This window comes from Styela clava, chromosome 3 (assembly GCF_964204865.1).
Source record: "Styela clava chromosome 3, kaStyClav1.hap1.2, whole genome shotgun sequence".
In the NCBI taxonomy this organism is placed as follows: domain Eukaryota; kingdom Metazoa; phylum Chordata; class Ascidiacea; order Stolidobranchia; family Styelidae; genus Styela; species Styela clava.
In genome coordinates, this window is record NC_135252.1 from 18,650,866 (window position 1) to 18,665,749 (window position 14,884).

The 14,884-nt window shown below is 34.7% G+C and overlaps 1 protein-coding gene across 1 annotated transcript; it reads right to left on the reverse strand.

Moving 5' to 3' along the window:
• Positions 1 to 471: 471 nt before the first annotated feature.
• On the reverse strand, positions 472 to 13,739 carry LOC120343292 (uncharacterized). The gene is made up of 19 exons (XM_078110580.1): positions 13,579 to 13,739; positions 12,805 to 12,966; positions 12,536 to 12,635; positions 12,020 to 12,219; positions 11,292 to 11,420; positions 11,027 to 11,155; positions 10,550 to 10,681; positions 9,701 to 9,823; positions 9,407 to 9,532; positions 9,067 to 9,192; positions 8,869 to 8,991; positions 8,484 to 8,606; positions 7,948 to 8,070; positions 7,296 to 7,412; positions 5,210 to 6,016; positions 4,597 to 4,890; positions 4,192 to 4,302; positions 3,582 to 3,679; positions 472 to 1,434 (listed from the first exon to the last, which is right to left on the reverse strand). Exons 1-19 carry the CDS (start codon positions 13,664 to 13,666, stop codon positions 1,180 to 1,182), a joined length of 3,366 nt encoding a protein of 1,121 aa, XP_077966706.1. The 5' UTR covers positions 13,667 to 13,739; the 3' UTR covers positions 472 to 1,179.
• Between the last annotated feature and the right edge of the window lie 1,145 nt (positions 13,740 to 14,884).

The window sequence follows — 14,884 nt, forward strand, 5'->3', positions numbered from 1 at the left end:
TAACAATACGCTACAAATAACAGATAGTAAGAAGAAAGTATGCTTTGTTCAAAAACACGTTGAAATTACGTGATTGAACGTAAATATCCATAATAAGGCGGGTAAGATCGAATGTGACAAATCTTTTTGTTTTATTAGCTTCACGCCCTTCACATACTTGTCTACGCCCCTTGTGGCGCGCGACCCACTATTTAATAATCACTGCATCTTATACTATAACAGATTCTGTATTTCAATTCCAACCGTTGGAGATCAAACTATGATACCCACATTGAGTAGGCTATGCCACGACAATGAGATCAAAGCTTCTTCAAAGATTTTTGTGAAATAGAGACTCCAAATGACAATCGTTGTAGTACTTGATGTTCTTACCGTTCATGTACCTATGCAATCTTTGTGTCATATTCTTGCTCTCTTGTTTTATTAATTTTTCCTCATAAATAAATGTTCATTTATGTTTATTTGTCCCAATAAATATGAAGTTATAAAATTAAGGCATTAGGTATTGTAAGATAAGGCTCGCGTACAAGGTTATGTTGACCTAAAACAGTTGTGTGACGCATACTCCCGGAAAAATATAAAGTTGGTCAGAATGAAACAGAAAAATTAGAATGCTTGAATAGTATAGATTCATTAATTAAACATGCAAACTAGAATCATAGAGGAGAATTGGGAAAGAGGAGGGGTCGCGTGATAATACAATTTTTATTTACAATGATCAGAATTGCAGCATTCTGATCATCTATATGGATATATTAAACCAAAAGTAGTAAAAATGAGATTTATTTTCCAATATAATTTTGTCCGACATAGGTCCATATCAAACTGAGATTGCTGCACGACGCAAAAAAACTCATCCACACTCTCAGTTATATATAGTTCATGAACAGCTACGGAAATATCAGAAGTGGAAGGATATATAAAACACTTATCAGATAGATGGATTGGATTATTACTTCCACTAATGCTCACGTAAAGGAAAAGTTAAAATCATAGAAGTTAAAAACTTCGCAGTTGTCAATAATGCAAGTAATTACCAAAGCAGAGCGTTCTGAAACTGCGAATTACATTATTCTCAGCTGCTTAAAATAGATAGTAAATTTTTGCGCAAAATACGCAAATATTTCAGTCAAGTCTTCGGAATGTTATCATAAACTATAACATATACACCTGCAGATTTCATTCGAAATCAACGAAAGTCAACTTAACGGTTTTTGAATGCAGTTTGTGTATCACTCTACTAACAGTATTCATCCGATGTTGGTCTATTCTGGCAACTTGTTCAACAGTGATGTCATTCTTTGCAGAAGATATCTTCGTCGACGTAACGCAAAAGTCTGGGGAAGGTGATAGCATCCTTGTTACCTTTACTAGTTGTTCTCCAGGCAGAAGCATTTGCACACTTGTTTGTTTTATTTTGTTGGTTGTACGATCCTGTCAAAAGAATCAATATGAAGCAAAATACTTAAAAATCAATATGAATGTGATCTAATATTAAACGCTGGTCAATATAACGATGATGGTGAACTATGGGTAATAAAAATAAACTTACTGGATATCCATTTCATCCATTGCCTTATTACAATCACGCATATATATATCACAGAAATTTATGATAAACCCAATATACTACACCATTAGCATGAAGTATACCATATATTGCGTATACGATATATTGATACAGTTTATAAAAAAAAACCTCGCACGAATGCTTGATCAAACGACCTAGATGCATGAATTTTGTCAAAAGCCTTTGTACTATCATACGCGGAATAACAACGAGAAATCAATGCTAAATTATATTAACAAAAAGGGAAAAAAGAAATATTTCTTCAACAACTTCCTCACAACTCATATCCCGGACGAAGGTGAAACTGTAGAGTGTAGTAGACCATTGTAACTTACTAATACAGGTACAGCAAATGCCCTGGCTTTGTCAGGTCTTGTGACAATAATTTATCATTTTTTGCCGAAGTAAATTGAAATGCTTAATGATTCGACTCACATCTGTGGTATTGAATCATTGACATTACTTTACATTTAAAGTAACGTACCGTGCCTACCTAAAGTGCGTCACCGGTATATCGAAAACTTCCCGACTCTCGTATCGCAAGATTTTGAAAATTCAAAACGCAAGACAGTCGTAACCATTGCCGAATTAAAAACCGCGTTCCATGAATGAAAATATTAAATCGAAATTTTGAATGAAAAATCAGATCCTATAGAATTAGTAGAACATTTAGGAATAAATAAACATTAATGGAAGGGATGGGACGAGTCCGGCATTACAGAGATTCGACGAATCCGAGTAATAGGTCAAGAACTCGAATCGAATCCTCCGAGTCCGTGACGTCACAATGTAAAAGTAGAAAAACTCGTTTTTGACCATACTACAGCATCGTGCGCTCACAAACATACGTCGTAGATCATATTTTTTGGCTAATGGTTCCGCAGATAGCTGTTGAATCAATTTAAAAATATATTTTTCTTCTTTTTGGCGCCCATAATACAAACGTAAACGTGGGTCAATGTGCGCCTTGCCTGTGAACTGAATTTCCAGCTCACCACCCTCCGTTAATTCTAGGCGGCTATTTAGAAATTCTTACATGTCAATATGAAAAGTAAGAAGCTTTGGACTACAATGCTTTCCCGTAATTCCAGATATTTCTAGCCTCAAATATACTATGTCGCGTGCGCAAATTGTAGATGGATGCCACTCGTCGTCAATACAATGCTTACAATTTAGTAGTTGATGTAAACGTTCTAAAACGCTCCATGCTTTCCATTGCTCCCTTTTTAGAGATAGGATTTAAAAGAGGTATTGATGATATTCCACCTTTGGTTGATCCTGAGCATGTTTCATATTTATTTACGCGAATCGAAAAATCAAAAATATTGCGCTAACACATATTTTATTGTGTACCACATGTATACCAAAAAGAATAGATAGTTTGAAGACGACTGGCGAATCATTGTTATAAGCTATCAATAGTTTTCAACTTGCGTTATATTATCTGGATATCGGGATTTTTATTAGGAGTGTTTATAATACACACGAGTGATATTGTTACATATCTAACCTTTAATTTCAACTAGTTAAGGTATGTAGTGAGATTTATAGGTACAAACATAGGCGTGAATTGGTAAAAACAGAATGGATTATAGACTCGGTAAAATCGACGTGGACTCGGAATCGAATCCGAGTCTAACAAATGCCTGGATTCGACTCAAATCCGAGTCCGGATCCGAATCCCGGCCCATCCCTAATTAATAGTAGACTTTTAGCGACAACAACAATCTTTAAGCAATGAAAATTTCAAAGCAATTGAACCAATAATTGAAGAAATTTTTTTCACAACAACAAGAACAATATTCTAACACTAAGAACAACAACAACAATATTAATAACACCTAAACGATCCGAGAAATTTTCTCACAACAACAAGAAAAAAAATACTAACTCCAATGACAACAACATCAATATTAATAATAACAAAACAATCCATAGGCCAATTTCGTGTACAATAAAAATGACAGGATCATCCTGGTTGAATATATTATGTACACATGTACATACTCACTCTATTCTGCAATTCGTACAGGAAAGTCGATCCTGCAGGTGATTTTGTCCATTGTACGTCAATTGGACTACCAATACATACAAACGTTGAGATAATTTCTAAATTAAAACATCAATAATATAATTCTAACAACGTGCACTCTTATTTTATAGATTTTAAACTAAAAATAAAAGTTCATAAATACCACACATAATATTTTGTCAAATTTACTGATTTACCCTGATAAGTATTGCACAATGATTAGTTATACACAGTTTTTAAATGATCTTGAAAAGTGCCCCCACAAAGGTAAATGAATAATACATTACACTATAATCGATTCTAATATTAATCAACTTCGAGTCGCGATGGTTTGGTATGAATGCTTAAAAATTACCATGCCTTAATGTGATATGTTAGTGTTATTGATGCTACTCGTTCACTAACAAACTTTATAATTGCAGTGGGTTGTATTTAGTTTTCTGCTGGTCAGTTATTTTAAGTAACAATAATTCAGTATGGCTTTAAGAGCCTTTGGCATTTTATGGTCAATATCTTCATTATCTCTTTATACTAAGTGTTTGGGCTGTAAGATTGGCGAATTTTCCTCAACAAAAACCTACAATACTACCTGATTGTCCTTTAGTAATTGACCCCAACCATGAGCTTGATTCTGTTGGTTCGGTGGAATTCATTGAGGTGGTGATATCTGATTTAGTGGAATTCATTGCCGAGGTGTTATCTTAAACATAAAAAAAGATCTGTAAGGGTGATCCTACATTACCTCATACATTGAGTTTCACAATATTACTAAAATAATATAGTTTAAGATTAGGATCCATAGAGATTTCATTGAATATTGTTTACAGTTTGCAATTACACTCGTAAAGGAAAGAGTATAAGAATACAAAAAACATGAATTGGTGTGAGTTATATTATTTACAACTGTATGAAAGTAAAATTCTAAAGAAACAAGAGTTACTTAATCATATAAGAAACTAACGAATCATCGATATTGAACGTTGCTAACCATTACCTGGGCAACAAAACTTCACATTATAGTTATGACAATATCCATCTACTTGCTCATAATGCAAACAGTAAATGCCATCGATGCTCATATGTACTTTGTCTCCTCCCTCAAGATAAAGTTTTCCGTTTGCTAGTTGTGCCATTGCATTAGTTGGATTTGCACAAATATTTGTGTTGTGCAATTGACCTTTTATGAGAGAAAGAAGCTCGAAATCACCCCGACCAGCAGCATAAGAATAACCGCTGTTGTATCCGACATCGACATCAATCCATTTTGTCCAAGAATCTCCAGGGCATCCTAGATATAAACAGGAATTCTATCGTACAAAATTGATTTTATAAGGAACGGTTTTTCTCAACGGCAGCTAACCATTGAGTAATGTTCGATTCAAAACTAACTAAGTTTAAGATTTGATTTAAAGAAAAATATATCATGCGAAATAATTCAATATTTTAGGGTTGATTGACAACACACAAATGCTTCACACAAACCACAAGCTTTTTGCGTAAAAAAATAATTTTCGAAAATTATATTAAATCTTCGTTATAGAAGACATGGCAACGAATAATAGAGGATTTTTATAACTCCCGCATTGGACTAGTTAGAGAAATATTACCTGAGCACCAAGTCCCATTATCACCTTCCACGTAATAATCAGCAGCACAGGTGCAGTTATAACTTCCATATGTGTTGGTACATTTTGCTCTGGGATGACAATTATGCTTTCCCGTCTGGCATTCATCAATATCAGTACAATTTCCCCCCCCAAAACCTTCTTTACAGCCACATGAATATCCTCCGTTTGTATTTGAACAATTTGAGCAGGGAAGAATCTCATTTTCACATTCGTTAATATCATTACAATTGAAGCCATTGCCTGTGAATCCTTCCTTACATTGACAGGCATATGTTCCATTTGCAGAATCGATACAGGTTGCGTTCTCGTCACAATCGTGTTGTCCTAATGTACATTGGTCAACTTTGAAGCAATAGGTATTTATTTCTCTGAGAGTTTGACTGCATTGACAGCGATCGTTTTCAAACGAACAGTTGTAAAGAAGACGAGGACAAGTGACGTTGTCATAAGTGTGAACGGTATAGGTTAAATACTGATCAGTACTGCCATATTCTCCCCAACCTGACAATCCTTCAGTGCAATGGCAATCAAATGTACTCCCATAACTTTGGCAATTATCCCAATTTCTCAATATTTCACATTCATTGATGTCATTGCAATTGTTTCCGTTTCCAGTATAACCCGGCATACACTTGCATTCGTAACTCCCAATGGTGTTGATACATTGGGCATTGCTGTGGCATTTGTTATCAGTCATGCATTCATCTACGTCACTACAATTGTATCCGTCACCAGTGAATCCGTCATTGCAGGAGCATGTATATCCATCATCAGTGTTATTGCAAACTGAAATAATACTGCAGTTGAACATATATAAACTTAAACTTATACTTATATACTTATGTGTTCCACTTAAACATTTGTTTTCTGTTGAACAAAATTCAAAGAAACAATATTTTCATATTAAAGATGAATAAAATTATAACATGCTCGAAAGATGTTTGAAAGGATGCGTGATGAGTAAAAACACTTACAAGAAACACGCCGATAAAAAGACGATAAACTTCGGAAATATCAAAAAGAATTTTGAGCTAAAAGCATTTGTAAAATGATGCACGTTGATCAGTATAAACATGTGATAACAAGATGAACATATTTTAGACCGAACCGTATATTTGGATATTATCAAAGATATTTATGTTATGTAATGTTATGCGGAATGCAAGACACACGAGAATGCGAAATAAAATCAACCATGTACCTGTAAAACAAGTCTTTGATGTCATAAAATTTTCCCACGTTTATATATATATAAAAGAGAGTAATACGAAAATATATGGGCACGAAAGCCAAAACGAAGTAGTATCAAATCTAGACCAGAGTTATGTATGATAACAGTTGAAACATACAAAATATACACCAAGTATATTTCATAGAACTCTTTTATCACTGCCATTTTCGTCTTAACTTTTTGTGTTTGAGTATAATTGAAACGCGAAAAAAGCAACTGGGAATACGTAGTCCTTTTCCTAATCCCGATGTGGGGATATGTTTGTTAAAATCACGGAATTTCATTGTTGTATCTATAACAAGACGGTGGCTGTATGGGAATAACGTTCTATGATCGGTAAACGAAGAATGAATTGTCTTGTGCAGACTGCACTAAGGACCTAGCCGATGAGCTCGAGTCGAGTAACTTCTCATCTGAAGAAACGTTTTGTATCCTTATTTTAGTCAAACTCTCCTCTATTTTCAAGCATTGGCCATGTGACAGCAGTAACGAACCGCAGAACTGACTTAGCGCCGCGCGATACAGTTTTTTTATTATCTGAACCCGACGTCCCAACTTAGACGGAATTGCGAAGTCAGACGGGAGTATTCGTGCATGCAGCTCTTGTATTGCAGTTGTCCGTTTTTAATGTACATTCATCATCGTCTGAATAAAGTGTTGAAATGAAAAAAAAAGATGCAGCGATGTATCGATATAGGAAATATCGGCTATTTTGTCAATACAATATGGTAAATTCATACAAAACATGTCTGGTATACCGTTTTCAGCTTTTCATCACACTCATTGTACACAATTTTCGATTCTCCCCTTTTTATCAACCACACTGAAATTTACCCGTGCACGTAAATCCGTTTCCAGTGAAGCCGGAATTGCATTCACAAGCGAATGAGCCCTCGTTGTTGGTACAAGCAGCATTCGTGTCGCACGGTCTGGTGTCGCACTCGTTCTGATCTGCATATAAAAAATAAAAATCAACACATTTGTTATGTATAGATAGATACGAAAAAACGATACTTGATGGTATGTCTATTTTTTAAATTTTTGTTTAAATAAAAATGTTCAATGGGATATTACGTAATATCTGTCGGTTTTGGTTTATTCGTTAATATCAATATTTTCTCTCTAATTTAAATTTATATCTACAAAATTTTGTAACTAGGAAAAGTTCGTCTTTTCCATAGTAGCGTATGAAAATTTTGTAACTAGGAAAAGTTCGTCTTTTCCATAGTAGCGTATGAGAGTAGTGATCAAAATTCAAACTCCGCGCCCCAAAAAAAAAACCAAAAAGAAGTTCGCAAAGCTATATGCTAAATCGTAAGTAACCTCTTATATGCAGTTGAGCTCATGTAACATTGTTTCATGTCTAGAACATTAATTAAAGTGAACACCTTTTGATGTCTTATCTTTGAATTTAATCCAACAATATATTATTTTCTCAATACTTTGACTAATTCATAATCAAAGTCTGGTTAACAGTAAAGCATACCGGTACATTCGATTCCATTTCCAGTATACCCAGTCTGGCATGTGCAAGTGAAACTACCGAAAGTGTTTCCACATGTTGCATTCGAATGGCAATTGTCCGTCTTGAGTGTACACTCGTCATTGTCTCAAAATAAAACAGAAAAGCATACACATAACTATACAAAAACGATTGTCACATAAGTGGGACTAGCGAATTTGGAATTTAACAGGATGGATATTTCTATAACGCTATGTCGCTGACTCGATCACGTCACAGTCATTCGCGACTCTTATCGATTGCTATGAATCTCCTATGTGTATAATTACATTTTTATTCACGTTATACACTTTTGACAGTTTTTCGTGCTTCAATTTTTGTATTGAATCTTGTATGATAGAAATAAAACATTTGAATCTGAATCAGCTTGTACGAATTGTCCCATTTCGGATGAAATGAAAATTACGTCGAAAGTGTATTTGTGTATTGTTCTCTCGTTTTTTGTTTCACTGCAATTATACAAAGCAGCATACTGTAACTATGTACATTTCTAATTTCACCTGCGCAGTTGAATCCGTCTCCCGTAAACCCGGTTTCGCAAGCACAAGTAAAACTTCCATCATTGTTTGTGCATTTTGCATTGTTGTGACAATTGTCTGTGTCAATTGCACATTCATTGATATCTTCAAAAGTAATAAATAAAAATTATATGACATACAATAAAAGTTCACATCAATGAGTGAACTTTGCAACCTGACATTGACCCTTGACCTGAACCTTGTATTGACAGATACTCTTTCAATGGTGCTAAGGTGAAACACATGAATACAAGCACAATTGTATATCAACAATTAGGCATAGATTCATTTGCCATGTATATAAATTTTCATTGCACTGCAAAACTGCCAAATAGAGGGAAATAAAACATTTCATAAATCACTTCACCTGTACAAATTGTTCCAGTCCCTGTGTATCCTGTCTTGCACGTGCATGTAAAACTCCCGTTGTTGTTAGTACAATCTGCTTTATCGTGACAGATGTGTGTATTGCTTGTACATTCGTTGATATCTGACAACAAAAATTGTTGAAAAGTTAGAAAAAATCAATTCCAACGAATTACTTTACCCCAAAATATGACTTTACCGTTACAAGTTTTTCCGTCTCCTGTGTAACCTGTCTTGCAAACACATACGTAACTTCCGATGGTATCGGTACAATCCGCTTGAGCGCTGCAGGCATTCGTAGTTGGTGAATTACATTCTTTGATATCTGATTATAAGAAAGATTAAAAATTAATACTAGGACGTAAAAATACTTAGAATATATCTTTTCATGAACCCATAAAAAATATAATATTGCAATTTACGGACTATAAAAAAGCCAAATTTTAGAAAAGAAAAGTTTTGTCACAGTATTTCTTTCGGGTTTTTGCTAAATTAGATGTGTCAAAGACAAGTTAGAAACCTGATATTAATAAGCATACCTGTACACGGTCCACCAATACCACCCTCGTACCCAGGATTACAGGAACAGTTGTATCCACCAACTTTATTAACGCAAGTGCCGGTATCACCACAAGCGTGAGTTTCCATAGCACACTCGTCAATATCTGAAACAACATAAAATTTGAAAATGAATTTAGCAACAACGTTTTGGTTTTCAAGAATTAGCATAGTACAAATAACCAACATTTTAAACAAGCTAACCGGAATAATTTACGATGCTGACCCTTGCTATATTTATATCAAATATTATAAACAACACAAATTCAACGTACCAACGCAGGTGGTTCCATTTCCAGTATAAAATGTTTTGCATGCACAAGTGAAACTTCCCACTGTATCTGCACAATCTGCGTTCGTGTCACAATTATCCGTATTTCTGCTGCATTCGTTGATATCTTAAAAATTAATTAAAACGCTTTTGACCACAAACAAAAATATTTCTCATCTGGGTATGGGCAGTGGTAAGATTCAATTTTTTTGTCAGTCGGTTCCTTCACAAAAGTCATATTTTTCAGCCGGTTCTGTTACAAACAGAACATTGACAGTAAGCAGTAATGCTAACCGGTTCGCTGATCTCATAAAATTCCGTGAGACGGTTCTATAGAACCGGTGCGAACCGGCTGAATCCCACCACTGGGTATGGGTTATTTCAACAATCAATGCAGGTGAAAAGCTTTTGGACGCGAAGCGTATACATATGGATCGTTTTTCTATGTTGCTGTTTCTTTTGGGGAGATTGTGTTATCAGGAAAAATATTGCAACCGATAAACCAACTGATTTCAACTTTTCCTTTTTTTAAAAATTTTCCGAATTTTCAATTTTTCTCTGAGTTTATAAAACCTGCCATTTCATCCAATAAAAGTTCCCGTTAATCTTATTTTCTTCTGTCGCGCACTTTATTCTGTGACGCTTGTCTGCCTTCGACACGCATGTGCGCCGATATTTTCTGCAAACTCGCCACTCAGCTTTGGTTCTACCGTTATCAATGCGCTACCTATATGTACATATATTTGAGCATTTCTTTCATGCCCAAAATTAAAGCTCAAACCATATTGCTATTTACTAACAGAAATGTTATAAAATGAAAAGTATTAATGTAATTATTACTTTGATTACTTACTAGAGCAAGGACCATATGTTCCATTTTCGTACCCGATGTTGCAGGTACAGTCGTATCCGCCTGGCTTGTTTGCGCATGTTCCGGTTAGAGCACACAGATGGGTATTGACCCCATCAGGACACTCGTTAATATCTGTATTCAAGATAACATAATTTTCAAATTATTTTGAATAATCGGTTTTCAAAGATTTCGAGGTATCATGTATGGTATGCATACACCTATGGAAAGATCAATAATAATAATTGAATACATATTAATAATTAAACGCATGTGGATGCCTGTATTTTAATACCCTAAGAGCCCAGTATAAAATAGAAGGGAACTTGTAAATACATGCTTAGAGACCAGGCATTTTCCAAACAACGGTGATTGGACCCATATTGCGAAATTGATGATTTTATGAACCATCTACATGAGTGATAAAACATTGATAAAAGCAAGTAAAGACTAAATTGTACCCATCACGGTAACTAGTACCTTCGCAATGTGTTCCGTTGCCGGTGAAACCAGTTTTGCATGTGCAAGTAAAACCGCCATCAAGTTTTGCGCAGTTTGCGTTCGCATCACAGTTGTGTTTAGGTGATGTTGTATCACATTCGTTCACATCTGAAAAAAGAGAATAAAATGTGATAATTAAATCGAGAAATTATATTTTAAAAAACCGTATCGATCCCCAATAAGCCGAATATTTATTAAGTTTACCTTCTACACTAAAACTCGAAAAATGAATAATATAACTTACCAGTTTCACATCTCGAACCAGTCCAGGCTGGGGTGCAAGCACAAGACGCCGTATTGAAACCTGTTCTTGAGCAAGTTCCTCCATTCATGCAATAAATATCAGCACCAGTATACAAACACTTATTAATGTCTGGAAAGAAAACAATGTCATTGGTTTTGACTAACTAAACAATGTAACAAAAATACACTGATTCACTCCCGTAGTGTGTGTACCAGGTTAGGGTGAGGCCATATTTTTATTCCGATTTTCCTTATTTCAGTTCTATTACGAGTTCGGCGACTGTCTGTGTTAGCAAAGTGAATATACCCCTTGCCCATAAGTTTCGGTATGTTTACACAACTTGATTCAAATAGGCGAACAAAATTAGTTACCTCCACATTGGTACACACACTTCTGGAGCGCCTAAAATTGATTCCGCACATTCCGTTGACTTATGTTAGTGCCTATATGTAAATATAGCCAATGGAACAATTTTTCTCCTATCCTTAACTTCAATGCTCGACAATGAGTGTGTTCCCAGCCAGTCTTGCGCTCTTTATTGTTCACTGATGAAAACTCAAATTTAATTTTTGCAAGCAAAAAACATTGAGTGACGGCAATGCAGCCATTCACGTTTGCTACATGATTAAAATCGACTTCATCAAACATTGAAGTTCCGATTGAAATCTGAAAATGTTTTTATTTTTCGCGAATATTAAAACTTCAAACCGGCATATGAACTGTCTTACCTGCTTCATAATCAATGAGAAAACCTCGTCCCTCAATTGTGTCATCCACGGTGTAAAAGTCCATAATAGCCGTCTCATAGTTTTGCAAGTCATACGTGTTTCTTCCGGCTAAATTCAACACATCGACGATAGGCCCGTCTTCAACGTCTTGAACATATATCAAACCATCAGTGGTAGAACTGGATGTAAATGTAACATTTCTAAAAAAATGTTTAAATATTATGAAAATGTTATTCATACTGATTAACAAATGTAATCTGTGAGCAATTAATGTGGATATGTATAATTTATTTTTTATTTTTCATTTGTGTTTCTATACCAATTAGTATGCAACGATTTGCATTGCGCTATTACTAGGAAATATGAGAAATTGAAAAATACAGAAATAGTTTTCATCAATGAAAGAAAACCAACACCAACATGTAAAAACCAACATGTAAAAACTTTGAATAAAATATATTATGGCTTTCAATAAACAGGAGTGCTTTATTTTATTGATATATGTTCGGAACTCACCTGATAGCCAGGGTATTCAATCCATCTTTTTCCGTACCTGAACCAATGTAAAGTCTGTCACTGCTCGCCAGTTGAAAGTCAAGAATCGTAAGTCGATATCCTGCGTTGGTGAAAAAAGAAAAAGTTAAAATAGTAAATTTTAACAAATTGGCAGGTTGTCTGTAGGCAGGTTCATTCAAATTTAATTTGAAATAACAAAATTTCTGCTACCGACTCCGATATATCGGGGCATTTCTATAGACTTTCTTATATATAATCTCTTGACTTACCATATATATATACACTGTCGAATGTGATATCGACTAGTTTGAATCCAGAAGTCAACTCTTTCGGGTAATTTATGCTTGTACCGTCATAGCAAGGTGATTGCACTCTTCCAATCTGTACAGTTCTAGTCACAAGTTCTTGGTCCCGATTGCAGGAGAAATTTGCTAAATATAAGAGCAATATGAAAACGCTTCTAAGCAATTGTTTTTACGAAAATAAAAGTTAATTCTGTAAGTTACGAAGTTGTAACAAATAAAGTTTAATATATATATATATTCAAGACCAAGTTTGTATATGCTTCTACGTTTCGCCCCTGACGAATAGGCCCAGCTGGTTAGTAGTTACAGCACTGTACCTAATATTGTTATGAGAAATCTGTAACGGGTATAGATGCCAGCAACACATGATGTGTGCTAAATAGAATAAAGATTACCATTTCATAGTGAATGACCTCTACTGAAACAGAATGAGTTTATATGTATCCAATATGCAATATCGCACTGCGTAAAGTTTCCGGCTTTTTACAATCAGAGCGCGAAGGTAAAAAAAAACTATCCATTAGAAGTAGGAAATAAAAAATTCTCGCGTCATCAAAATTTGGCTCGAAATGAGCACAGGAGTATATCTAACAATATTTGAAAGTATTGCAGAATGTCAAGAAGATTCAAATTCATACCTTTACATACAAAGGTTGAATTGCTCAAAACGGTGTCAAATCCAATGGCCCAATTTTTCTTTATATTTCTCTTCAAAACTAATTTAATTTTTTGTCTTACCTATGTAGGCATATCCCTCATATGCATCGATCTTCAACGTTGCACCCACTTGACAAATAACCAAAAATAAAACAACAAGAAATATCATCCTCAACTTCTCAAAATTTTGCTCTTATAGATATTGCTGTTATACTACTGACGGATTTTCAAATATAATTGCATGATATGTCGTCCTCCTTTCATAAGTGAATACCACGCTAAAGTTAGAGTTTTAGTAAAAATAGCAATCGGTTTTCTTTCCTGCCATAATGTGTGTGGGTGATAATGTATACAGTTATTCACCAATGATTAAAATATCAATTGTGTTATTATTTCAGTGTCTTAAAGATTAAATTTCGATTTTATTCTGATGAGACAACCTCACACCCCAACCAAGAATTAAAGTCGGGTAAATACTGCCAACAATACACTAACAGCTATTATTGTTGAGTGATTGGACTGATTCTTTTTCGACATTATACAAACCAACTTCATTAGACCTCGAATAATGTTTTAGCATTGTAAGTTCACACCAAAAAATAAACATGTATACCTGGCCATTAGACCGTAGTTCCAAAAAAATTACTATTTCTGGGGATCGTAAAGTTCAAAATAAAAAAGGCAGTAAGGTTAAGGTCAAATGTGTTCACTTTAATTTGAAACAACGTAATTGGTAAGATTTTCATAATAAGCGGGTGAAGTTTATGATACATATTTACCACAAGCGAAAAGTTTACCAATAAGAATGAAACTAATTTTGCTCGACTATTTTACACCAAGTTGCGTAAAGGGACTGAAATCTATGGACAGGGTCTATGGGCATTCACTTGGCTAACACAGACAGTCCCCGAACAAGAAATAGAACTAAAATAAGGTAAATCAGACTAAAATGATGGCCTAGCCCTAATCTGGTACACACACTACGGGAGTACCCAAAAATCTATAATAATTGTATTATTGTAATTGCCGTGTGTTGATGGCATAAATGTGAAAAACTTGAAGAAACTGTTAAAAAAAAAATAACAATTGTAGAGTCATGGCCATATTCTCCGCACATGCACTCACTGGGAAACGTAACCTACGGACCGCACGCTCTTCAAATATCAGACGTCGTTTTTTGTAATTCGTTTTCTAAGTCTACCTAATAAATAAAGTGTTTTTGTTAATTTTCAAGCAGAATTCTGCTAAGGTGAAATTTACTAACCTCCATCTAGAAATAATGAAAATAAATTGAAAATAGACACCAGCGCAAATTTATTTATTAACCAGAACCATTGTGTTTGGTACTCGACTTTTCTTGAGCAACAGAAATCTGACCAATTCTGCT